Source organism: Cervus canadensis, chromosome 21 (assembly GCF_019320065.1).
Source record: "Cervus canadensis isolate Bull #8, Minnesota chromosome 21, ASM1932006v1, whole genome shotgun sequence".
In the NCBI taxonomy this organism is placed as follows: Eukaryota; Metazoa; Chordata; class Mammalia; order Artiodactyla; family Cervidae; genus Cervus; species Cervus canadensis.
The window spans coordinates 46,909,784-46,936,420 of NC_057406.1; the positions used below are offsets into that span (position 1 = coordinate 46,909,784).

The window sequence follows — 26,637 nt, forward strand, 5'->3', positions numbered from 1 at the left end:
TTTGTAGGATGAGGAAGTTCATATTTCCTTTTTTTAAATATAGACAAAATTTTCTAAGATGTGGGAAGTGGTTATTGGTTGGTCAACCATTTTAATTAAGGACAAGTTTTACTTTAAGACCTGTCGTTCCACACCTGCATTTCCATGAGGTCTGTTAGAACATACTTCTTGTGCTTTTTGAACTGAGAGAAATCAATGAAAAGATGTGAATCTGAAGTTGCCCCCATGTAACTTGTGTTATCTGCAGATTTGGGTTTATCTAGGACTGGGATTAAAGGAGCCCAGGGATGGAGATGGACATAAGGATCAGGACTTACCTCATTTACTGATTATTCCCAAAGGATTTTTACTGAAATTAATTTTGGGACATAAAGTATTTCTCTTTCTTTGTTTAACCTAGGTAGCATAAATCACCAGAGATGACTGTTGCCTTTTGTTTACATTTTTTATACTTTTCAGACATACCCCAAAGGAGAAAGAATAATCATGAACCCCGTGGTGTCCATTGCCTAGCTCCAACAATTATCAGCATTTTGCCAATCATATTTTATTCCCCTACCACATCCCATTTTTTTTGGACTAAGCATTTTATAGCAGATCCCATCATTTCTCTCAGGATACTTTGGCGTGTATCTCTCAGGTATAAAACATAAATAGCATGTCTTTATCATACCTAGCATAATAAACAATTTCATAGTATACCTGGTCCATATTCCTTTTTTCTTATTAGTCTCAAAACATGTCTTTCTGCCATAGATTTGGGCTTCCCAAGGTGGTGCTAGTGGTAAAGAATCCGCCTTCCAGTGCTGGAGATGTAAGAGATGTAGGTTTGATTCCTGGGTTGAGAAGATTCCCTGAAGAAGGAGATGGCAACCTACTCCAGTCAGAATCCAAACTTCAAGTGGCATTTGGTTGATAGGTCTCTTAAGACACTCAGTTATTCTATAAACGTTCTCCTTCCTGCTTCCTCTTTTTTTTACGCCACTGATTTGTTAGAGAAATTGAGTCAGTTTTCCTGTGGAATGTCCCACATTCTGGATTTGGTTGACTGCTTCCAGGAAGGGTTGTTCTGATCCATTATGTTTGCTGTCAGATGAGTCTATATCTATCTATACAGTCTTTATATTTTTGAATCATTTTCTAGAGTGTTAATAGATTTTAGCCTAGTTAGTAGACTCAAGGTTTGTATCGGGAAATCCTAGCAATGACCATTTATAGAGTTGGATAACTTAGCATCTCAAAAAATTACAAATAAAATGTAATTTATTTTACATATTACTTATTATAGAGCTGAATAAAAAAATAATTTCAAACTGCTTTGTTAAAAATAAGCAATGGCTAGTTTAGTGCTCAGATGAAAGCCTAGGTAAGTCTTCAGTTCCCTTAGATTTAGGTGCTAAGCTAAGGGCCGCCCCATTACTTGTTAGTTACATGCTCACCTTTATGTTTGACACCTTTGTCAAACTGAATTGAACATATTCCTATAACTGGAAAAGCTTAAGTGGGAGGGGAGGAAGAACTTTACATGATTTCTAACTTTTCCCCATTCAGTGGTAATGTTTCAGTTATCTTTTTATCTTTCTCAAATAGCTCTGGGATCTGAATCAAGAAGAATGTCGAAATACCATGTTTGGCCATACAAATTCAGTCAGTCACTGCAGATTTTCACCAGATGATCAGGTTTTGGCTAGTTGTTCAGCTGATGGAACATTAAAGGTATGGTTTTGTTCATTGTTAAAGTGAGTTTTCGTAACTGTATTATCTTATGCTTGGGTTATGGAAATAGGTTTCTGTTTTTCACATTGCTACAGAAAGCTGCTTCCTTCACCTTCCAGGAGCATTTTTAATGTAATTCCTTGTCATAATGATTGTTTATTAATGGTTTACTACCCTGTGCTTTAAAGTTCGTATAATTGAAATTCTTTAGTGTTTTTAGAAATGTGTTTATTTATTAATATTTAGTTTTGGCTGTGCTGGGTCTTTGTTGCTCATCCAACTTTTCTCTAGTTTTGGCAAGTGGGGGCTACTCTCTAGGTGGGGTGTGTGGGCTTCTCATTGCAGTGGCTTCTCTTCTTTTCCTAGAGCATGGGTTCTAGGGCATGGGGAATTCAGCAGTTGCAGCTCTTGACCTGTAGAGCACAACCTCAGTAGTTGGGGCACATGGGCTTAGTTGCTCCACAGCATGTGGGATCTTCCAGGATCAAGGATTGAACCCTCATCTCCTGCATTAGTAGGTGGATTCTTTACTGCTGAGTCACCAGGGAAGCCCAAGTTCGTTATTTTAAGCATTATATTAAATTATGATTTTTATAAAACCTTTTGAGCTCTATGGTATTAAGTTTGTAAAGTTCTTGATTTTATTCATCATTCGCTTATTCTGCTTTTTATGTTCCTGTATTCCTGTTCTTGAGAAATCATGGGGGGAAAGTCAGAGCTAGGAAAAAAAAACTTATTCAGCCTCCTGAAATTTATAGTGTTTTTTTTTCTTTCCCTTTAACAATCTTTTATTTTTTTATTTTTTTTTAATTTTATTTTTTCCATTTATTTTTATTAGTTGGAGGCTAATTACTTTACAATATTGTAGTGGTTTTTGCCATACATTGACATGAATCTATAGTGTTTATAAAAAAACTAAAATTTTAAAATCTCCACCTTCTCAATAAGATCCTAATGCCACTTTCTTTGCCGTTTCCTGTCTCTGCCGTTATTCTGGTCTTCCTTTCGTGTTGAATCCAGTCCTTCTTTGACTCCCTCATCTCCCTCCCATGCTGTAGTGTTTGCTCTGGTTCATGGTGTCAGACCCTCATGTCTCATAGCAACCTTCTGCAGTATATTTCCATCTCTCTCTTATCTCAACACATAGCTGCTAGATGGACTCTCTACCTCTGTTTTCATTTTGCCTTTTTTAGCTGGAACATGAAAGTACCAAGTTCTCAATTTTATAAACCCAGGCTCATCAGACACACCTCTAAGGTCTTCACCTTCATCATTTTTATCTCTGTTCCTATTCAGTACATTAATTGTCACTTCTGGGCATGATAATTTTGGGCGCTTATTTCAGCTACTGTCCCTATATATGTGTTTCATTAGTCTTTTTGAATTTTTTTTTTTTTTGCCTCCAATTCACTTGTCTGTAGTTTTTGATGACCCTCAACTTTATAAATTTAACACACAGTAAATGCAAAGTCTTCTTCAGAGAGTGTTCTCTTATAACATCCATCCATCTGGTTGTGAGAATATATATACATATCTATCTACCTGTATCTGTATGTACAGATGGAAACTGCTTGATCTTCTGATTTCCGCTTGTAAATTAAAAAATATATATATTTATTTTTAAAAGTTTTTGGCTGTGTCGGGTCTTGATTGCTGCACGGGCTTTTTCTCTAGCTGTGTTGGGTGGGGGCTACTCTCTAGTTGCAGTGTGCAGGCTTGTCATTGCTGTGGCTTCTCTTGTTGCCGAGCATGGGCTCTAGGTGCATGGACTCTAGGTGTACAGGCTTCAGTAATTGCAGCACATGGGCTCAGTAGTCGTGGCTCCCAGGATCTAGAGCATAGGCTCAGCAGTAGGCCCATAGGCTTGGCTGCTCTGTGGCATGTGGGATCTTCCTGGACTGGGGATTGAACCCATGTCTCCTGCATTGGCAGGGGGATTCTTCACCACTGAGCCACCAGGGCAGCCCTCCACTTATGAATTTGTTGCACGGTTCAGTTTAGTCATTTTCATGTGTCTTCTGTTTCTTTAATAAGGTTAAATATAGGTTTCTTTGATAAGGTTAAATATAAATAAGATTAAATATGACCTGCAGAGACCTTGTCATCTTGTTGTAACTCTCTGAAGTTCATTGTACACAGTTGTACTCAAAACATGTGCTCAGTAGATTTTCTTGGCATGTACCTCTTCCAGGGAAATACTTGAACCCACCAGGCTCTGTTTTACTTGTTAGAATCTCCAGAGATCTGTTAATGCTACTAGGTGACTTTTAAGTTACAGCAAGCTAAACTCTCTTGATGCTGATCCTTTGGTTGAATCTTTAATCTCTCTTTATTGACTGAGGATATCTCATTTTTGTATAGATTACTTCAGGGCATCTAGGGATTTTCTGGGTAGAACATTACTTTATAGAGTTTCCTAGCATTTAGTAGATGTTGGGAGCATTCTTAGAACATTCAGATAAACGGATTTGGCCTCTGTGACATGTTCTCTGTAAATACCAAATATCTGTGTCTTCTTTGGGATGATCCATGTCGGAGGTTTTTCAGAGGCCTGGTGAAGGCAGCACTCTTATGAAAGGTTCTTTCAGTCCTATGAGTTTTTGGTTTTTACTTAGAGAATGACTTCAATTTTTATATCTCAAGGCAGGTTCTCCTTTTATCTCCATTGCTAATTCTAAGTTCTGGGAAGATTCCATTATTATTAGGTTGTTTAATGTTGAAGAAAGTTGTGAAACCAGGCCATTTATCTGTTTAACAATTTCAATTTGAAAAAAAAAAAATTTCAATTTGTACAACTCAACTAGGCCTTCTTTGCTGCCAAGTTTGTTCGCTGAATTGAATTCACGATAGTGCTTGTTCCAAACCTTTCTTGTTGTTCTTAAGCCCCCAACCCTATCACTATATCTCTTTCATTCTATGGAGATAACCTTACCTCATACCTATTCAGAAGGTTGACATCACCCAAGAGCTACCCATCATGAGCTCCCTCAGAAATTGCCATAAAAGACGCTACATGCTAAGACACTTCAGTTGTGTCTGACTCTTTGTGACCCTATGGACCATAGCCTGCCAGGCTCCTCTGTCCATGGGAATCTCCGGACAAAAGTACTGGAGTGGGTTGGAGTGCCATGCCCTCCTTCAGGGGATCTTCCCCAACCCAGGGATCGAACCTGTGTCTCTTATGTCTTCTGCATTGGCAGGCGGGCTCTTTACCTCTCGCGCCACCTGGGAAGTAAAAGGCTCTCCTGCACTTCTTTTCTCCCATCTCCTTTCTCAGGAAGTGCTCTACTTGTGCCTGCTGTTTCTTTTTTCCTTCTTCCTCTGATACCTTGCCCCATTGGTTATTTCTGTGTTGCATTTTCAGTTTTTCTTTTCTTTTGAACCCCTTTCCACAGCTTACAGATGTTCTTGGGCCTTCCTAAGCATTATAAAACCAAAAAAGTGAAAACCCTTTGATTCTTCCTTGATTGTGTTATCCTCTGAAACATTCAGTTTTTCTTTCTGACTAGACCTTTAAGTCACCTACACTTGCCTCCACTTCCTGACTACTCGTTCACTGCTTCACCCTTTTTCAGCCTGGTTGTGTCTTCTGTGTATTCCCTTGAAGAGTAAAATCCAGTTGTATTTCATTTTCATTCTTTTTGATGTAAAATCTAAAGCTCTTTGGATGAGTGTGGGATCCAGTATTTTTCTTTATCCAATTTTTATTCTTTCCCTTGCTATCACACTCCTGTTGACCACCTGTGTTTCCTTTTTGAAACTCTCATTTGACATCAATGTTTTCTTCTTTCTTCTCCTGTCTCTCTTGCTGTGCTGCACTTAGTCACTCAGTTGTGTCCGATTCTTTGTGACCCTGTGGACTGTAGCCCGCCGGGCTCCTCTGTCCATGTGGATTCTCCAGGCAAGAATACTGCAGTGGGTTGCTGTGCCCTCCTCCAGGGGATCTTCCCAACCCAGGGATCAAACCCAGGTCTCCTGCATTGCAGGCTGATCCTTTACCGTCGGAGTCACCAGGGAAGTCTGTCCCTCTTACCCCTTCTGTAACTTTTTCCTTCCCATTAAAATATGGCCGTTCCTCAAGCATCTCGTCTTGACTGCCACCTCCGTCACCTTTTTTTCTGTTCCATGTCAGCCAGTCTCACGGTTTTCTCTCCTCTCTCACGTGAGTGTGTTTCACATGTGTTCTGTCCTGCCCTCGTTTCTCTTACGTGCTTATGTCCTGCATTTTTAACTGTCTGCTCATGTGCTGACACTTAGATAATACACCATACCTCAAACTCATTGTCCTCCAAACTGAACTCATTTTTTCTTCCCCAAACTGACCTACTTTTTATGGTTCCTGTATGTTTTCATGGTTTTGATTAGACCAGTGTTCAGGATTTACATCATCCTGACTGATCACAGTTGGGCCATGTAGTATAATGACGGTTTTTTTTTCCCCTCCTTTCTCACATGATGCCTTGTTCTCTTTGGGGTTAAATGTTTTGGACAGTTAACAGTGATGTTTTGTGTTTTCATTTGCTTATTTTTTTAAATGTGCATATCACTCATCCGTCTTTAAGCCATCCCTTGTCTAAGTTGCTCTTAAATAATTCAGTTATTTGATTTGACATTTTCTTTTCTTAGACATGATTTTCTTGGAGGCTTCTGTCTTGTTCCATTGTGACTGGTGATACTATTTATCCCCAGTGTTCAGATGCCATCCTGGGATCTCCCTTTACTACCATCCTGGTATCCTCCTGCTTTTCTCTTCAGTTGAAACCTTCGTTTCCTGAATTTATTGGTTTATTCTTAGTGTGGTGGAAAATCTCCCCTAACTTTCTAAGAAAGAATCTCTGAGAGGAAATTTTTGAGACCATGTCTATCTAAAAGTGCCTTTATTCTAGCTTCATATTTAATTGATATTTTTGATTGCATATAGAAGGAAATAATTTTTTTCTTAGAATTTTGGAGACATTGCTTCCTTGTTTTTGAACTCCCGAAGTTTCTCTTGAGATGTTTGAAGCCATTCTGTTTTGTATGTGATCTATTTTCCTGGTCTTGAAACTTTTAAGATCTTTATAAAATTTCCAGCGTTTCTCTTTTTAGAACTTTCATGACAATATGCCTTGGTGTGGGTTTGTCTTTGTTTATTGTTCTTGGCACTTGGTAGCTTCTTTCAATCTGCAAATTCATGTCCATCAGTTCTGGAGATTTTTCTTTAATCATTTGATTTATTCTCATCTAGTTTCTTTTTCTAAAATGTCTGTCTGTTTGGGATGTTTTCTTATTTTTCTCCCCTCATCCATTCGTCCTGCTTCTTGGAAAATTTATTTAGCTTTATTTTCTTCTCCTCCTATTTTGTTTTAAATTTCTTCTATCATATTTTTAAGTGTAACAATTCTTTTTTTTTTAATGTTTTAAAATAATGTTTAATTTTATAAGAGAGTATTCAAAATATGCCTAGAGAGGAAAATTCTCTTTACTCCTGTTTCATGTGAGTTTTGGGAGGGTATGGAGGTGAATATATGTATTCTATCTGCAGAACCCTGTTTTGTTTCACTAACACTATTGTCTCTTTTCACCTGTGTTTGAAACATGGGAATAATCTGTCTTTTCTCTTAAAATGTATTTACTGATTATTTATTGAGTGCTTACTATGTGGCAGATTCTGTACTAGACGTTTGGTTTTTAAACACCTTTGAAAAAAAGTACATTTCCTGGCCTGAAGTTGTTCAGGGTCTAGTGAGGAGAAAACCAAGTCATAAACAAACCATGAAGCTGGTAAAAGTGTGTGTCAGGGGGCTCAGAGCAGGCAAGTTCTGTATGGGAGCATGTAGACCCTTGCTGTTGCTCCCACACTGCCCTGTTCTCCCTTTTCATTATCTCTGCTTTCCCATTTTGTACCTTCACTTATGCTGACCCCTTAGCCTGAACTCCTGGGTATCATTTTGGTATTGAAATTGTGTCCATCTTAAGTTGTTGTAAAGAGGCTGATCTTCAGGCAGGAGGGTGAGGAGGTAAAAAGTGTTTCCTTAAGCCCACTGGTTTGGTAAAGCGTTTCTACTATGTTGTGTGTTTCCCTTTCAAATGACTCATCTGACATATTTTGTGATTTTATTTTTTTAAAGGGGAGCATATTTTTTAAAAGTCTTCATTGAATTTGTTACAATATTGCTTCTTTTTATGTTTTGGTTTTTTGGCCCCAGGGCAGGTAGGTCTTAGCTCCCCAACCAGGGATTGTATCCATACCCCCGGTATTGGAAGGCGAAGTCTTAAACCTCTGGACCGCCAGGAAAGTCCCATTAGTCATTTATGTGCTTGTCTTACCTCCTTTCAGTTCAGTTCAGTCACTCAGTCGTGTCCGATTCTTTGCGACCCCATGAATCGCAGCACGCCAGGCCTCCCTGTCCATCACCAACTCCCAGAGTTTACTCAAACCCATGTCCATTGAGTCGGTGATGCCATCCAGCCATCTCATCCTCTGTCGCCCTCTTCTCCTCCTGCCCCTAATCCCTCCCAGCATCAGGGTCTTTTCCAATGAGTCAGCTCTTCACATGAGGTGGCCAAAGTACTGGAGCTTCAGCTCCTTTACTGGCCTCTAAACTCCTTGAGAGTAGTGTCTGTATCTGATTCATTTATATAATCTCCGAGTGACTTACATCATGTGAGCAAGATGATAAACCTTTACCATGTCCCTTCAGATTGAATTTAAGACTTCTCGAAACGCAAAGGAAAAACATTTTAAAAGTCCTCAGGGACAGGATTCTGCTTTCGTTGGAGAGTACCGCATGTGGTTGTGGAGTGCAGAGCCTGGGAGCAGGGCAGACCTCACTGCGCTGTGGGTGAGGACTGCCGTCGGTGGCGGCTTTCCCACAGAGCTGTTAGGCCAGGGTCGGTGGCTGTTTGCGCTGATGCAGCGACGTGCAGTGAGCAGACGTCCTGCCGAGTGATGCCGGGCAACAGCCTTTCAAGGTCAGTGTCCTGTAAAGCTTTTATTTTCCAAGACAATGGAGAACTGTAAAATTATTTCTTGCCCCAAATGGCTCTGCAATCATCTAAGTGTTTTGTAGTGTATCAGGTTGAGAAACATGTGTTTTTCAGGCCCCGATGATAAACTGTTTCAAAATGTGAGTTTTGTTTAAAAATTGCCATTTAAACCACACAAGGGCCAGAGTGCACTTGGGCCCTGGAGACAGGGCAGTGACTACTAGCTCAGAATGAGATTCAGGTGTTTATTGGTCCCTCGACATGTGGAATTCCATCCCTCCTTGGATAGGAGCTAAAGTCAGGCCCACATGCAAAAGATGTAGTGAAATTGGGTTGTGTTAGTTTTCTTTTTCTTCCTTAAATCAAGGCAGTGATTGCTTTTGTTTTTTGTGTTAAGAGGGAAACCATGTGATTTCTCATATAATCTGGCTGATGTGACTGAAGCTTCTGGCACTGGAGTTTAGATTTTCTCTCTTTAGTGTCAAGAAGGGCTAACAATACTTCAGAAGTTTCATTTGGTTCATCCAGTTTATCCGAAGTTATTGCATGGGGAAAGGTTTTGGGTTTGGCTGTATTTCTAGTGTATATAATCTTTAAACTTGAGAGATTTAAACGTGTGTGCTTAGTCACTTGGTTGTGTCTGACTCTTTGCAACCCCGTGGACTGTAGCCCACCAGGCTCCTCTGTCTATGGGATTTCCCAGGCAAGAATATTGGAGTGGGTTGCCATTTCCTTCTCCTGATCCAGGGATCAAACTTGTATCTACTCTGTCTTCTGCAGTGCAGGCAGATTCTGTACCCACTGAGGCACTGGGGAAGCTTGTGTCTGGCCAGTCAAATCTGGTTTTACTCTCGGAGCTGTGCTTTGGAAGCTGAGTTCAAGCCTGAGAAGCAGCATTTTTGTTTGTTCGTTTTGTTTTAAATCCTTGTCCTCGACCAACCCTCGGTCTGTGTGTGGAGGCCATCATCATTCTGTGAAGCCGGGACACTGCACAAGGCCAAGGGGAGTGGAGATGGATTAAAAAAACAAAGTAGTTAAAATTAATTTTTTTGGCTGCGTCAGGTCTTCGTTGCTGTACAAAGGCTTTCTCTAGTTGCGGGGAGTGGGGGCTGCTCTTTGTTGTGGTGTGTGGGCTTCTCACTGAAGTGGCTGCTGTTGTTGCTGGAGGCTCTAGGGCACTTGGGCTTCAGTGGTTGTGACTCGTGGGCTCCAGAGCACAGGCTCAATATTTGTGCACAGGCCTAGTTGCTCCACAGCATGTGGAACTCCCCAGACCAGGGATTGAACTCATGTCCCCTGCATTGGAAGATGGATTGTTAACCACTCGACCACCAGGAAAGTCCAAGATAGATCTTTTTTGTTTGTTTTATTTTTATTTTATTTATTTTTTTCCAAGCTAGATCTTTTTTGAAGGCCTTTGTCTTTGGGGCTGCCCGGGTGGCTTTGCTAGTAAGTGAGGTTTGTCTCCCACTCCTCAGGATCCAGTTGTTTTAGACACCCCTTTAGCCCTGCCAAGTGCACAGGGTGTCTTGCTTCCTTTCGGCATAGCTTTGTTTTGTTGTCAGGGACTTTCTTATATCTCTGGATGCTCTGCTAGGTTGTGGCTCAGCTTGGCCCGGGGCCTGGGTGTAGCGTCCATGCTGTGCGTACAGTAGACTGCGAGGCACAGCGCATGCCCAGCACAGCAGAGGGCAGCAGGGGCAAGTCGTGAGTCACACCTCCCTTCCTTCTTCAGCACTCATCCTCGCTGTCGACGCCTAATCTTTAGCCTCCTCCACACCATGCAAGGCTCTTTAACATTTTATATAGTTTTACATTCTTTTTGGGCAGCATTTTTTTTTTTCTTTTTAGGAAGGTGCTGAATGAAACTGGAATACTTAATTTAAAAGCCTTATAAAAAGTTATGCATAATGAAAAATAATTCATTAAGTGAACTTGAATAATTTGTGTGACATTTAATCCAGGTGGAATTCTAGAGGTGTGACTTGAGATCAAAACAAACTTAAAACATTTTTTTATTTTTGAAATTTGAAGCTTTGGGATGTGAAATCTGCAAACGAGAGGAAAAGCATTAATGTGAAGCAGTTCTTCCTGAACTCAGAGGAGCCTCAGGAGGATCTGGAAGTGATAGTGAAATGCTGCTCGTGGTCTGCTGATGGTGCTAGGATAATGGTGGCCGCGAAAAATAAAGTCTTTGTAAGTACTGGTATTTTAAAAAGCCAAATTTAGTCTAATTTAAAGAAACTTCAAACACTTATTGATTGTTGCATTTTACACTATTTATTGACATAAAGTATAGCTGAATCTTTTTGGGGCAGATGCCCTAACCACCTGTAGTTCTTAGAACTATGCTTCAGGGAGTGTCCATAGGCCTTGTGAGAAAAGGTCTCCATGGTCAAACAGGTTTAGGTTTGGAAATGTTATGTATTACTTTCCCCTATTAGAAGTACTTTTCCCCCTTTAGTGTATACTAACATATAATATTTATGGCCCCTAGAAGTCCTACAATAAAGAAACAATTTATGTTGTTTACAACCAGTGTATCTCAAATTGATCTAAAACATAGATGGAATGCTGGCTGCATCACTCACCCTCCTTCCCCCTGCAATTTGAAATACATTGGTTTAGGTGACTTTCAGAGTACTTTCTTACCCTTAAAATTTTATGATTTGGTATGATTTGGTGACTGATAGAAATACTTATCTGGAGAAGGCAATGGCACCCCACTCCAGTACTCTTGCCTGGAAAATCCCATGGACGGAGGAGCCTGGTAGGCTGCAGTCCATGGGTTCTCAAAGAGTCAGACTGACTGAGCGACTTCACTTTCACTTTTCACTTTTATGCATGGGAGAAGGAAATGGCAACCCACTCCAGTGTTCTTGCCTGGAGAATCCCAGGGATGGGGTTGCACAGAGTTGGACACGACTGAAGTGACTTAGCAGTAGCAGAAATACTTATCAACAGCTGAAGTTTGTGAAATTTCTGTGAAGTAAATGAGGAAGATATGCAAAAAATGCCTAGGAAATGCCTTCTTTTTTTCAGTTCTTGTAACAGTTTACATTTGTAGTATTCAGAGTGCTCTCATATAGAATTTCTTTTGATGTAACTACGCAAAGGACACAGCACATTGCAGTAGCCCTATGGTAGTAATGTGTACAAAGTTACACTGTGATTTGGAGAGCCAGGTCTTCTGGCTCAATTTAGGGTCCAATGCCATTACATTCTAATGGTAATTTTAAAAACTTAATGAGCGATATTCGATTACAGTTTTATTTTCAGCTTTATTGAGGTATGACTGACAAAATTGTAAAATATTTAAAGTGTATATAACATGATAATTTGATGTATATATACATTGTGAGGGCTTCCCTGGTGGCTCAGTGGTAAAGAATCTGCCTGCCAGTGCAGTAGACGCAGGAGACCCGGGTTCAGTCCCTGGGTTGGAAGGATCCCCTGGAGAAAGAGATGGCAACCTGCTCTAGTATTCTTGCTGGAAAATCCCATAGATAGAGGAGCCTGGTGGGCTACAGTCCTTGGGGTGGAAAAAGAGTTGGGTGTTACTTAGTAACTAAACAACAGCAATGTATATTGTGAAGGGATTACTCTCATTCAGCTAATTAACATATTGTCACCTTACATATTTGTCTGCTTTTCTTCTTCCCTCCCTTCCTTTAAGATGTTTACATTTTACTCTCTTTTACAGGGCAATATCACCTATAGTCACCGTGTTATATGTTAGATCCACAAGCCTTATTTATCTTGTAACTAAAAGTTTGTATCCTTTTGTCAACCTTTCCCTATTTCTGCCACCCAAGAGATTCCAGTTTTAATGAACACAATTGAAGCATACATATAGTTGTATAAAAACTAACGGGAGGGACCTTTTATATTATTATTATTGATCTAGTAGTTATGACCCTTGGATCTTGGTTGCTTTTAGGTTTTTACCCCTTTAGCAGGAAACCAAAGAGAAATATATCCTTTTTTATTAAGTTTGTTAAAGTCTATAAACACAGAAAGGAACCCCGCATTTACAAAATGTGAAGATTTGTAAAATTTGCCATTTTAGCTATTTTAAAATACACAATTCAGTGGCATTCATTATATTCACAATGTTGTATGTGCATCTATCACCATTTTTCCAAAACTTTTTCATCAAACAGAAATACTGTAACCAGTAAGTAGTAACTCCCTCTTCCACCCCTGGTAACCTCTAAACTATAAATTTACCTTCTCTAGATATTTCATATAAGTGGAGTCATACTATATCGGTCTTTTTGTGTCTGGCTCATTTCATTTAGCATAACATTTTCAGGGTTCATTCATGTTGTAGCATGTGTTAGAACTTCATTTCTTTTTATGACTGAATAATAATCTTATATGGATATGCCATATTTTGTTTATCCATTTATTTATTGTTGGGTTGTTTTCACCTTTTGGTTATTGTGAATATTGCCACAAGAACACTGGTGTACAATAACTGTCATTAGGTGTGAAGTGGCACCACATTATAGTTTGGTTTGCATTCTCCTAATGACTGATGGTGTTGAGTAAAATTCGAACATTTAAAAATATCTGTTCTAGTGAAAGAGGAGAATAATTTTATATTGAGTGAAATGCTTTCCTGTTTTAAAAATCTGAAGGCCAGCTCTGTATTTTACTGTGGTAAAACAAAGTTACCCTAAGATCACCCTTAACCACACAGAGATTCCAGTTTCTTACTCTTGGTCTCTCTATTCTTTTCCTGTCTTTCTTTTCAACTCTTTTGTGTTATTAACCCACTCCTGTTATTACGTCTTTTCTTTTTGTTACCCAGTAATTGGGACAACTGCCTATTCCGTACTTGAAAAGTTTCCTTTATCACTCTCAGCCACTAATTCTTTTTTTAAAATTTATTTATTTTTTAACTGAAGGATAATTGCTTTACAGAATTTTGTTTTTTTCTGTCGAACCTCAACATGAATCAGCCATAGGGTATAATATATCCCCTCCCTGTTGAACCTCCCTCCCATCTCCCTCCCCGTCCCACACCTCTCAGTTCAGTTCGGTTCACGTGCTCAGTTGTGTCCGACTCTGCGACCCCATGAGTCGCAGCACGCCAGGCCTCCCTGTCCATCACCAACTCCCGGAGTTCACTCAAACTCATGTCCATCGAGTTGGTGATGCCATCCAGCCATCTCATCCTCTGCATCCCCTTCTCCTCCTGCCCTCAGTCCCTCCCACCATAAGGGTCTTTTCAAATGAGTCAACTCTTCACATGAGGTGGCCAAAGTATTGGAGTTTCAGCTTCAGCATCAGTCCTTCCAGTGACCACGCAGGACTGATCTCCTCTAGGATGGACTGGTTGGATCTCCTTGCAGTCCAAGGGACTCTCAAGAGTCTTCTCCAACACCACAGTTAAAAGCAAAAGCATCAATTTTTCAGCGTTCAGCTTTCTTCACAGTCCAGCTCTCACATCCATACATGACCACTGGAAAAACCATAGCCTTGACCAGACGGACCTTTGTTGGCAAAGTAATGTCTCTGCTTTTTAATATGCTGTCTAGGTTGGTCATAACTTTCCTTCCAAGGAGTAAGCATCTTTTAATTTCATGGTTGCAGTCACCATCTGCAGTGATTTTGGAGCCCAAAAAAATAAAGTCTGACACTGTTTCTACTGTCTCCCCATCTATTTCCCAGGAGGTGATGGGACCAGATGCCATGATCTTAGTTTTCTGAATGTTGAGCTTTAAGCCAACTTTTTCACTCTCCTTGTTCACTTTCATCAGAGGCTTTTTAGTTCCTCTTTCACTCTCTGCCATAAGGGTGGTGTCATCTGCATATCTGAGGTTATTGATATTTCTCCCAGCAATCTTGATTCCAGCTTGTGCTTCTTCCAGCCCAGCATTTCTCATGATGTACTCTGCATAGAAGTTAAATAAGCAGGGTGACAATATACAGCCTTGATGTACTCCTTTTCCTATTTGAAACCAGTCTGTTGTTCCATGTCCAGCTGCTTCCTGACCTGCATACAGGTTTCTCAAGAGGCAGGTCAGGTGGTCTGGTATTCCCATCTCTTTCAGAATTTTCCACAGTTTATTGTGATCCACACAGTCAAAGGCTTTGGCATAGTCAATAAAGCAGAAATAGATGTTTTTCTGGAACTCTCTTGCTTTTTCGATGATCCAGCAGATATTGGCATTTTGATCTCTGGTTCCTCTGCCTTTTCTAAAACCAGCTTGAACATCTGGAAGTTCATGGTTCACATATTGCTGAAGCCTGGCTTGGAGAATTTTGAGCATTACTTTACTAGCGTGTGAGATGAGTATAATTGTGTGGTAGTTTGAGCATTCTTTGGGATTGCCTTTCTTAGGGATTGGAATGAAAACTGACCTTTTCCAGTCCTGTGGCCACTGCTGAGTTTTCCAAATTTTCTGGCATATTGAGTGCAGCACTTTCACAGCATCATCTTTCAGGATTTGAAATAGCTCAACTGGAATTCCATCACCTCCACTAGCTTTGTTCTTAGTGATGCTTTCTAAGGCCCACTTGACTTCACATTCCAGGATGTCTGGCTCTAGGTGAGTGATCACACCATTGTGATTATCTGGCTTGTGAAGATTTTTTTTGCACAGTTCTGTGTATTCTTGCCACCTCTTCTTAATCTCTTCTGCTTCTGTTAGGTCCATACCATTTCTGTCCTTTATCGAAGTCATCTTTGCCTGAAATGTTCCCTTGATATCTCTAATTTTCTTGAAGAGATCTCTAGTCTTTCCCATTCTGTTGTTTTCCTCTATTTCTTTGCATTGATCGCTGAGGAAGGCTTTCTTATCTCTCCTGGCTATTCCTTGGAACTCTGCATTCAAATGGGAATATCTTTCCTTTTCTCCTTTGCTTTTCGCTTCTCTTCTTTTCACAGCTATTTTGCCTTTTTCCATTTCCCACACCTCTATCAAGCACTAATTCTTAAGAACAGCTTGTCCTGGGAAGCATTTTAAGTATGAGTTCCTGTCTATTATTGTTGGCCCCTGATGCTGTGCTGCTTACCACCTTTGTATGTTCCCAGGGCTGTGCATTCAGAAAACATTTCCATGGCTCCCACTGGAAATTCTTTTTTTCCTTCCTGAAGACTGCCTTGGTCTTAAATCATTATACGGTATATTGGTATAAACATTTTTATCATTTGGCAAAAACTTTGGAAGAGTATGTATGCATGTGTGCTCAGTCACTTCAGTTGTGTCCAACTCTTTGCGACCCTAAGGACCCACCAGGTTCCTCTGTCCATGGGATTCTTCAGGCAAGAATACTGGAATGGGCAGCCATGCCCTCCTTGGGGGGACTTTCCCGACCCAAGGATCGAACCATGTTTCTCCTGCATTGGCAGAGGGGTTCCTTACCCACTAGCGCCACATTCAGCATTTAAAAATCTTTCAGAAATTGAAATGAAGTTTAAATGACTCAAATTTAAACAGCTTTTTTTTGGTTCAAAAATGGGAAATGACTGATGATGGAGTAGTTTGGGCTCTGAAAAGAAGTAGAGACGATGGAACCATTTCATCTTAGCATGCCTCTGCTCTGTAGTGTTTTGATCATCTTCATTTATGAGCATGCATTTTCCCCTTTGAATAGACAAGCATTAAGAAGAACTGTTCAGTATATTAATTTGGCTAGTACATTTGTGTATTCACAAAGGTTTTATTTCTCCCTAAGCTTGCTTGAGAGAGCATCTATGATAAGTTTTCTTTATAGGAAACAGATTTCAAGATGAGCAGTATTTAAAAACTATATATATATTAATTTATATGTTTTTTATGACTTTAATTATGCCAATTATCAGTAGTTTCTTCTTTAGGACTTGTACTCTATGTTTGAAACGGGAGGGTATTCTTTTGGAAATAAATTTAGTTTCACTTTGGGTATAGCAGATGTTTTAAAATACCTTAACTTTTATAGACATCTCTCTGTTTTATGTTGACAGCTCTTTGACATTCACACCAGTGGCCTGTTGGCAGAAATCCACACGGGTCATCATAGCACTGTCCAGTACTGTGACTTCTCCCCCTACAACCACTTGGCAGTGGTGGCTTTGTCCCAGTACTGTGTGGAGGTGAGAAGTTGAATTTACGCTGTGAAGTCTGGGTCTCCAGAGGTACAAGAGTGACAAAGAATGAGTTGCTTAAACCATTGACTTCTGAGAATGTTTGCTTGAGAAATCATAAGAGTGTTTTCTTCATAGCATAATGCCTTAAAAGCTATCCAAATAGCTTTAGGATATTAAGCCACATTGACAGCTTCAGTACTTTAGCAGTGATTGAAGACTTGGCTTGACAGTATGACAGAGAATGACAGGCAGTATCATTCACTAAGCATTTACTGAATGGTCAGTATGTGCCAAGGTCTGGGGATAACAATGGAATGACCACTGGCTTCCTTAGCAGGAACATGGCATCTCTTAAATGTGGGCATAGACTCTTCTGTAAAAGAGATGATGAGAAGTGAGTCCAGTTCAGATTTCTTAGATCACTGAGAAAGGTAAGATGGAAGTTAAATTTAAAATTGGTTAATCTAGGATTTTCATTGCTAAGTACTAATGAATAAAATGATTTTTCATTTGTAATTTTTCCCTTAACCTGGTAGATTTTATTGTACCCAGTGTCTGTATCTAGAAGAATTCTACTCAGATGAGCTGCTAATGTTAATTTTTTCAAAAGCAGTGAGTTTCCTGATTTTTTTTTCCTCCAAAGATAGATTAGTTTTTCCAAGCTTTGTTACTGCTCATTGCTTAAGTGATTCTTACCACCAAGTAATGGAAGCCCTTGTGCTTGCAGCCCAAGAAGATAGGTATGGGCCTTTATTTGGAAAACAGGGAAGTTCATTTGGTTCACAGGCTCCCTTTGAAGGAAACTTGATTACAGCAAGCATTTCTTTAGTGTTCTGTGCCTGTTCCAGCGGTTTTTAGTGGGTTTTCCAACCTTGCCCTATTATATGAAGGTGTGGCTGGAGAGTGGCTGAGCTGTAGTCCTTCAGCATGCAGATACAGATTAAGATGGGAGTGAGGGGATGAGCTCTGTAAGTTCCTCCTAATTCTGAGTACAGCAGTGCAGCTAACACTGAAGACCTTCCCAGTGAGAATCTTCCCCTTGAGTGTGAATGGGCTCCAATCCTCTTTGCAGCAGTGGTTAGGAGTATGTGCTGTGGGCTCTGTTCTCTTCAGCAGAGACCTTGAATTGAAAGATTCAGAGCTTCTAGGAGCTCTTGCACCTTACCTGTAGATCCTCAAGGTAGGTGTGATTAGAAGTTTCCTCTTCCTGGATATTAGGAGTTAAGGAGCAACTCTTCTTTTGCCCTTCCCATCACTTCTAAAATCCTTACCCTCTGTTATTCTTAAAAAATCTCCAAGGAGCATTGTCTGTCTTTTTTGAAATGTAGGCACTTACTTGGTTTTGGAGACTGTGAATGACAGAAATGATGAGAGAGAGCAAGGGAAGAGAGGAAGGATTTTCAAGTGAGATATTTCAGTTGTGGAACCCTTTTCATTTCTGGCCTTTAGCTCTGTATGTCTCAGCTTGCACTCTCGAGATAAGGCAGAGAAAATTTCCTGTAACTAATTTGTAATTATAGAACTCACTGATTGAAAACCACTGGGCATGTGATGAAGTACTTGTTCTGTCCATGCTAGTTCTAAAATCATAAACTAGGGTCTGTAATTCAGAGTGTAATGAGAGGAATTCAGGCACATATGGTACTTCATTAGACTGGAATATATTTGAGTAATTTGCAGCAGAACTCAGGACAAAAAGCAGCCAGGCTGGAGACAGACATTGACAATTTGTAACAAGCATGAATAACAGGAGACAAGTATACATGTGCAATAGTACATTCATTTGTTGTAGGGTTTTGCAGTCATTTGAAATGAAGATTAGATGACAGTGGAGAATAGTCAGAGTATGAAAGCCACTTAATGCTCATCCTGTTACTTTTTAGATTGATTTTTAAAAATAGGTAAAATGTTTATATGATTCCAAATCACAGCTTTACAATAAGTTTTATTCAGGGAAGTCTGACTCTCATCCCTATTCCTTCCACTCTGGTCCCACCTTCTGAAGGTAATCATTTTTGTCTTAGCGTCCTTTTTGCATGTATAAGCAGATATCTATATGTATATTATAGTCATATATATGCATCTATTATGTATATCACACTGTATCTAATACTATACTCACATGTTTATTTTTCATCTCATTTAGTATAGTTTTTATATATATAGTATTTATAAATATATATATACACACACACTTCTGCAAAAACGTATATACTATTCTTTGCAGCATATGCCATAGACTAGTCATTGTCAGAGTGTTTTTCTCATTACTTTTTTTAACGGTTGCATATTATCCCATTTTGTGATTAATGAGGTTTATTTAGTCAGTTCCCTACTGATGGTCATTTGGGATTTTGCTGTTAAAAACAATTGATGCAGTGAATAATCCTCACAAGTTATTTTGTAATTTTTGCTAATGTATTTTTTGGCTATATTCATAGAGGTGGAATTGCTGGATCATTCTTGCTGTTTTTAATATTCTTGATATATTCAAAATGCTTATGAATGTGATTTCCTACATGTTGTGTTTATTCTGTAGTTGTGGAGTATGGACTCACGCCTAAAAGTAGCTGATTGCAGAGGACATTTAAGTTGGGTCCATTGTGTGATGTTTTCTACTGATGGATCATCATTTTTGACATCTTCTGATGACCAGACAATCAGGGTGAGAAATACTGAGATTTTCATTTTAAACATTTAATGATGGTAAGCTTAATTTCCTACCAATTAAGAAATTGATGGGCACTATTGGGGGGAAGTAAAACAGAAACTGCTGGATTCACATTTATCCTTGAAAAGTGCTGGTATATGGACTATAGCAGTCACATTCATTCAGTACATGTACGTTGAGTGTTACCATGGCCCAGGTGCTGGAAAAATCCAGTGATAAAACTATACTTTGGTTAATTTAAATATGTTTCATCAGAGTAACTTTTGACTCCCTACCTTAAATTCCCACATCCGATTACTGGCCGATACTATTAGATTCTTTCACTGCTCCTTTCCCTGGGTCCTGGTGTGCACAAGGTTTTGTTTGTACCCTCCAAGCATCTCTGGCAGGTATGAGGTTTGAATGGATTCTACCTTTCCATATTCTGTCATTTATTTCTACTTTTCCATTTCAAGTTTAGGTGCTCATTACTTGTTGTCTTTCTTATATTAATCTCTTTGCAAGTCTTTTCTTTCTTGGTTTTGTGCATATTGCTTGTGAGACATTTTCCTCATGTAAAATGCAGACGTGTCATTTTTGCTCAAAAAGATAGTGACTGCCTTGCCTACCATTTGGAGTAAATAAATTGCTGTTGAAATTCTCTGTGGTTAAGGCTATTCTGTACCAGTCTGCCTTCTGATTTATTCCTTCAAGTAACCTACACTGGACTACTCACATGTCCCCAGACACCCGGTACTTCCCTGCTGATGTAATTTTGCTTCTGTGTTTCTTACATTTGGAATACCCTGCTTCTCTGTATCTCTCCTTGTTGAAATCCTAAGAATCCTACGAGTCCCCTCAAGCTTTTGGTAAAGCCTTTCCTAGTGTTCTGTTCAGAGGAATGTCTTTTCTCCTTCAGTGCCATGTAACTCTGTGTCATTTTCTTAATGGTACTTGCCAAAGTCTGCCTTGGTAAGAATTTCACCTCCTCACATCTTGTGTGTCACTACCCCTCCAACTTGTTCACACATCTTAAATTAAGCTCTTTGAGCCTGGAGACCCTGGTCTGTCCAAGTAGCATCTAATGCAGTCTCTTATACAAATGTAGTTAAAATTCATTTAGTATTTACTGTATGCCAGACATTGGGCAAAGTACTGTGAATGTGTTAATTTGCTGATTCTCACAACAGCCCTTTTTGCAGCTGAGGAAGCAGTCACAGAAAGGTTAAATCAGTGCTATTTACAGGGTAATAAGTCTCAATAAGCTTGAGCCAGAATGTAAATCAGCACTGCTTCCTTCATTGAGAAAGTCTTATTTAAAAAAATCAGCTGTATCTTAAGCATACTGTTAACAGTGTGTTTAGTGATAGAGTTGATTTACTTTCTGGTTCAGGCTCCTTATCTTGCTATCAGACAATTTGAGAAACAGCAGATTCTTATCTTTGAGTAGCACAGGGTTAAGTAATAATGCCCAAAGTCACAACTTTGAGTAGAACTAGAATTCACACCAAGGCATTTTGATTCTAGCACCCATTGCTCTTAATAATAACTGCTTCTTACTATTCTTGTTAATAAGGTGACGCTAGTGGTAAAGAACCTGCCTGGCAGTGCAGGAGACATAAGAGACGTGGGCTCGATCTCTGGGTCAGGAAGATCCCTTGGAGGGGGAAATGGCAGTCCGCTCCAGTGTTATTGCCTGGAGGATCTCATTGACAGAGGAGCCTGGCGGGCTGTAGTCCACAGGGTCACAAAGAGTTTGACGTGACTGAGGCATCTCAGCATGCACTATTCTTTAGTCACTCATTCGTGTCTGCCTCTTTGTGATCCCAGGGCCATAGCCCAGCCAGGCTTCTCTGTCCATGGGATTCTCCAGGCAAGAATACTGGAGTAGGTTGCCATTTCCTCCTCCAGGGGATCTTCCCAACCCAGGGATTGAACCCGTTTCTTCTGCATTGGCAGGTGGATTCTTTACCTACTAACTGTTGAATGCAGGGAAGCCCTGCTTCTTACCAGGGAAGAGCCACCAGGAAAGTGCTACTTCTTACTATAGAATGCAATTAATAAATATTTATTGTTGAATTATAATCTAATTGAAAATTTTCTAGCATAGGCATTTGGAGTGTGAAGTATGGTTGTATACTGTTTTAAGACTAAGATTGTCTTTACCTTATTTCAGAGAATGCCGTGATCCTACTGTATTTTTTTTTTTAATCTCTTAATCAGCTCTGGGAGACAAAGAAAGTATGTAAGAACTCTGCTACAGTGTTAAAGCAAGAAATGGATGTTGTGTTTCAAGAAAATGAAGTGACGGTTCTTGCAGTTGACAATATAAGGCGTCTGCAAGTGAGTATTTTCCGGAAAACAGTTGGAAAAATTGTTTTGATCAAACTCTAAATTCAAAATGGACTTGATCAGGCATAATTGTCTAATATCTTAAGAAATGCTCAGTAGATGTCAGTTGAATAAATACATGGGTTTTGAGCTGAGGCTCAGATATGCTAGTACTTAGAACCAAACCTTGCTTTACCGCACTCCTCTCCTCTTGTTAACTGGAAGGCAGGGAGCAGGAACGTGAGAGAACAGGAGACGAGATATTGGAGGGGAACTGGAGTGGAGAGAGAGACGGGAGAGGAGAGGAGAGGGTGGTAGAGGGAGCAGGCGCATGGAAGGTGTGAGAGCTGGCAAGCTTGAGACGGGCTGGCAGGGGGACAGAGCTGAAGTTCTGGAGCTCCAGAGCTCAGCTGGAAGTAGTAGAGGGAACAGTGACTTCGCTCAGGAGACCCAGGTTCAAGTTCAAGCTTTATCGTCAGCTAGTTCTGTGATGTTGAGTGAATTGCATCACTTCTCAGAACCTCACTCTCTTCACCTAGAAGGTCCTTTTCATTTTAAAAAATCTGTAAGCTAGTTTATAAGGGTCACGATTTTAAAAAATCTGTAAGCTAGTTTATAAGGGTCACGGTGGAGTCCAAATACAGGAAGCAGAGATCTGGGAATACATTGTCTATGGCATGTGGTAATTTCTCTTTGTCTGCTGTGAGGGTCAGAGTCGAGCTGTGAGACACCTCTTAAATTCAGCTTGTTCTGTATTTTACAAGTTTAACTGTTGTCTTTAATGTGTTTATGAGGAACTCCTCATGTCCTGTATTTCTGGTATGAATTGGAATGTGGAATTAAACGTGGTTTCCTCATTACTGATTTTTAGCCGGCTGATTGTTGCGGTTTTTTCCCACTACAGTTTTCCTGTTAAGTTCAGTACTTGTATTACCTTTATTAAATTTGTATAACCTTTCTTTAGCAGTAGTCATAATTATAAGACTTAAAGAAGTCATCGGACTATTAAAAATATCATTTTATTATGTCATTGGTTGTGGAAAGTTTAGAGGATAAATTGACCAGTAATCATTCCATTTAAGTGAACATACCTTTTTTTAGTCACTACTTAAAAGAATATGAAAATTGACTTTTGAGGGAGAGAAGATATTCACCTTTTAATAGTTCAGTCTTCATTTTGAATGCCTAATAGAACATGTTGGGTAAAATAATTGTAAAGAAAAAGCTACTTTGATTGATTGATCCTATAATCTTTGTCCTTCTAACAAAGGTGATTGCTTATTTCACATTGAAAAATAATTCAGGACTTTTAGGTTGTAATGCTTAGTTAGAGAGATTTATCTGACAATTGATTTAAGCTTGAGAAATATTTTCCCAGGCCACATGTTTTAGTTGAATGATAGGCATTTTTATTAGTTTGATTTTAAAAAGTAATCTTTAGTTTTGGTATAGGTTATGAAATGTGATGCTCTTAGTTTGTACTTTACAAGTCCAGCCACCCAAATTGTGCTAATGGGTTCTTCTCCAATGCCTCCTCCTCCCAAAAGAGGAGAAAAAAAAATCTTACTATGCTCTGTCTGGTGAGTAATTTGGAGGATGTAAAACCCAATTTAATTTTAATTTGTCTTTTTATGTAATGTCTGTCTCAGTCCTGTTTCACCAAACTTCTTGAAAAATGAGAAGTGTATTTTAACAAACGATAGCACTATTAAAATTGGCTCTGTGAAGAAACAGGAAAGAGTGTGTGGAGCTAGCTGTGGGCTTACAAATCGGGCAGATGCGTCTCAGGAGGCCGGCACAGCAGCTGCTTTTTAAACCTTTTAAAGCTCGTCTTATTTTATGAAAATGTATATGAACCACAAAAGTAAAATGAAATGAAAGTGTGAAGTGCTAAATGCAGCTGCTGAGAATAGAATAAGGCTTTGTTTTTCCCCTGGGAGCTCTTGTTGGTTATTTTCTGTTTTATTTTTCCAGTTTATTTTCTGTTTTATTTTCTAGTCTCTGTTCTAAAGAACAAAAATGGCTCTTACAGTCTAATACCTGATTGTGCCTTATTTTTCATTAGCTCATTAATGGAAACACAGGTCAGATTGATTACCTGACTGAAGCTCAAGTGAGTTGCTGTTGTTTAAGTCCAAATCTTCAGTACCTTGCATTCGGAGGTGAAGATGGAGCCATTCAGGTATTCAGTTCTCGTCTGCGGAAGCATTCTGAGCAGTATAGTTTTTATCTAAAATTAAGTAGACACCTGGCTTTGTAGACTTACATAGTAAATAAATCTTTCTGTGGTGTATTAGTCATTCCTCTGTTAGATTGAACATAATCTTAGAATCCCGTGGTTGCATATTTTTCATATTGCTTTTGCTGCTCTGTCTCACACTTTTTGTCTTTTTGTGTTCCTTATTCACTGCCCAGTTGTCTTGCTCTTCCTGAATTATATTAAGCACTCTCAGAGATTTAGTTAGGCAAAGAGCATTTTCTTCTCTTCTTAGAAGCTCGGCCATATAGGGGTGTAAGTTGTTTCCATGTTGGTTCTGATCAGGTTCGTCGAGAATTTCCGCGTTGGTACCTTATATTTACTTACCTCACCAATCCTTGCTGTCCTACTTTTGGTATTAGAAGTACACCTGTTTACCACTTGAAATCCTTAATTTATCAAATAAGATTAAATAAAAATCAGGTTGAAGGAAAAAGGATAGTATAATGAAAATCATTTTGGGGAAAAAGTGATTTCATCTTGAGTGAAATTCATCACAGAAGCATATTTTCTCTAGCTACATAATAGTTCAGAAAACATGGTGGTTTTTCTCACTTTTTCTCACCTAGCTTTTTGGAATTATTTCTTAATTTGTTCATTATAGCACTAGCCACATTTATTTTACATTGGCTTCATTATGATAAGGAATTACACAAATACTCTCCAGTTGCACTTGCCCCACAAAGAGGAGACTATATATATATATTTATATTTTTTGAGTTTTTTTCCTCTTCCAGCTTTACTGAGATACAATTGACATACAGCATTCTGGTGGCTCAGTGGTAAAGAGTCTGCCTGCCAATGTAGAAGACATGGGTTCCATCTCTGGGTTGGGAAAATCCCCTGGAGAAGGAAATAGTAACCCATTCCAGTATTCTTGCCTGGGAAATCCCATGGACAGAGGAGCTTGGCGAGTTACAGTCCATGGGATCGAACAAGAGTCAGACACGACCTAGCGACTAAACAGCAATACTGTGTATGTTATCGTAAGCCGTACAGCATAATTATTTGACTTACATTGTGAAATGGTTATCACAGTAAGTTTAGTGAACATCTGCCATCTCGTGTAGTTACAGAATTAAAGAAATAGAAAATTATTTTTCCTTTTTGATGAGAACTCTTAGGATTTACTCTCAGTAACTTTCAGTTATAATATACAGCATTGTTAATCTTATTTATTATGTTGTACATTATATCCCTTGTACTTATTTAATGCTTATCTACTTTTTTGATGTGAATTTATTTGACAGCCTTTTTGACATAGTCGTTATGTTTTGAGTTATGTTCTACTTTTCTTAATCTCTGCATTTGTCATATTAATCTTTAGCCTTTTTTTTTCATTTATTTTTATTAGTTGGAGGCTAATTACTTTACAATATTGTAGTGGTTTTTGCCATACATTGACATGAATCAGCCATGGATTTACATGTGTTCCCCATCCTGATCCTCCCTCCCGCCTCCCTCCCCATCCCATCCCTCTGGGTCTTCCCAGCGCACCAGCCCTGAGCACTTGTCTCATGCATCCTTTAGCCTTTTTAAGTCTCCTTAGTGCACTGCCTTCCAGCCCATTCATACCCTCTTCTCCTTTACCTGTCTCTCTCACCATCCTTTTTCTTTCCTTGTCTGTGTTATTTTGTAAAGAGATTGCCTTGTCTCTCATCGCGTATGTTTTTCTTTCTTCCTTCTCATCCATCTTAAATGTCATTTACTTTTTGGTGGCTGAGCTTAGACTGCCATTGTTTGATGAATTGGGTAGCTGAGTACTCAGAAGGACCACTGGTTCCCACTGCTATCTGGTTATTCCAGTGAGTGTTTTTTATTTTATTTGTGTGTGTGCATGCACAGATGTGTTTGTCTGTATTTGTGCTATTCATTTGTGTGTCTTTAGTTAAACTGAAAGCACTATGAGATGGAAATTCTGTGCCCTTCTGTAGTTTTGATTTAATATTTTCAGAGTGTGATTCAGGTGTTGCTGAATATCCTTGTATTGATTTTCTGTGGTTTTCTGCTTTGTAGATTTTAGAACTCCTGAACAACAGAATCTTCCAATCCAGGAATGGGCACAAGAGCACTGTTCGACACATCCAGTTCACAGCTGATGGAAAGACTCTTATCTCAAGCTCTGATGATTCTGCAGTTCAGGTGAGAAGGACATTGCCCTCCTAATGTGTGTAACGCTGACTTCAACAAGGGAACACTTTGGTTGTGACTCAAATCCAGCACATGTTTTAAACTTTCAGTTGACTTTGGGCTTCCTTTTAGATTATGCACGTGGGCATAGTGAAACCCATTTCTGTTTTGTATTTTTCTGTGCATGAGGCAGGCAGTTTGACTTAGAGCCCTCTACTGGGAGATTGTTTACTTTGAAAATCAAGCATTCATTTGAATTCTCCCACCTGTATTGGTGTTTGTATTTGTGTCAATATACTTTGTGCCACATTTATGTAATTTCTGTTTATTTTTCTTTACAGTAGTAAAATAGAAAGTATTTTATTTTATTTATTTATTTATTTATTTTTATTAGTTGGAGGCTAATCACTTCACAACATTTCAGTGGGTTTTGTCATACATTGATATGAATCAGCCATAGAGTTACACGTATTCCCCATCCCGATCCCCCCTCCCACCTCCCTC

General features: G+C 39.3%; 1 protein-coding gene across 3 annotated transcripts in view; it reads left to right on the top strand.

Moving 5' to 3' along the window:
• The window catches only part of APAF1 (apoptotic peptidase activating factor 1), an 84,014-nt gene that overhangs the window by 33,885 nt on the left and 23,492 nt on the right, over positions 1–26,637 (top strand). For 2 of the 3 annotated variants that reach the window (XM_043440161.1, XM_043440162.1), the window contains exons 16-22: positions 1,591–1,716; positions 10,720–10,881; positions 16,643–16,771; positions 19,305–19,430; positions 21,639–21,758; positions 23,812–23,928; positions 26,020–26,145. In XM_043440161.1, the coding sequence (XP_043296096.1) occupies positions 1,591–1,716; positions 10,720–10,881; positions 16,643–16,771; positions 19,305–19,430; positions 21,639–21,758; positions 23,812–23,928; positions 26,020–26,145 (906 nt within the window). The remainder of the gene's footprint in view (positions 1–1,590; positions 1,717–10,719; positions 10,882–16,642; positions 16,772–19,304; positions 19,431–21,638; positions 21,759–23,811; positions 23,929–26,019; positions 26,146–26,637) is intronic. The other variant, XM_043440163.1, reaches the window with a different exon arrangement.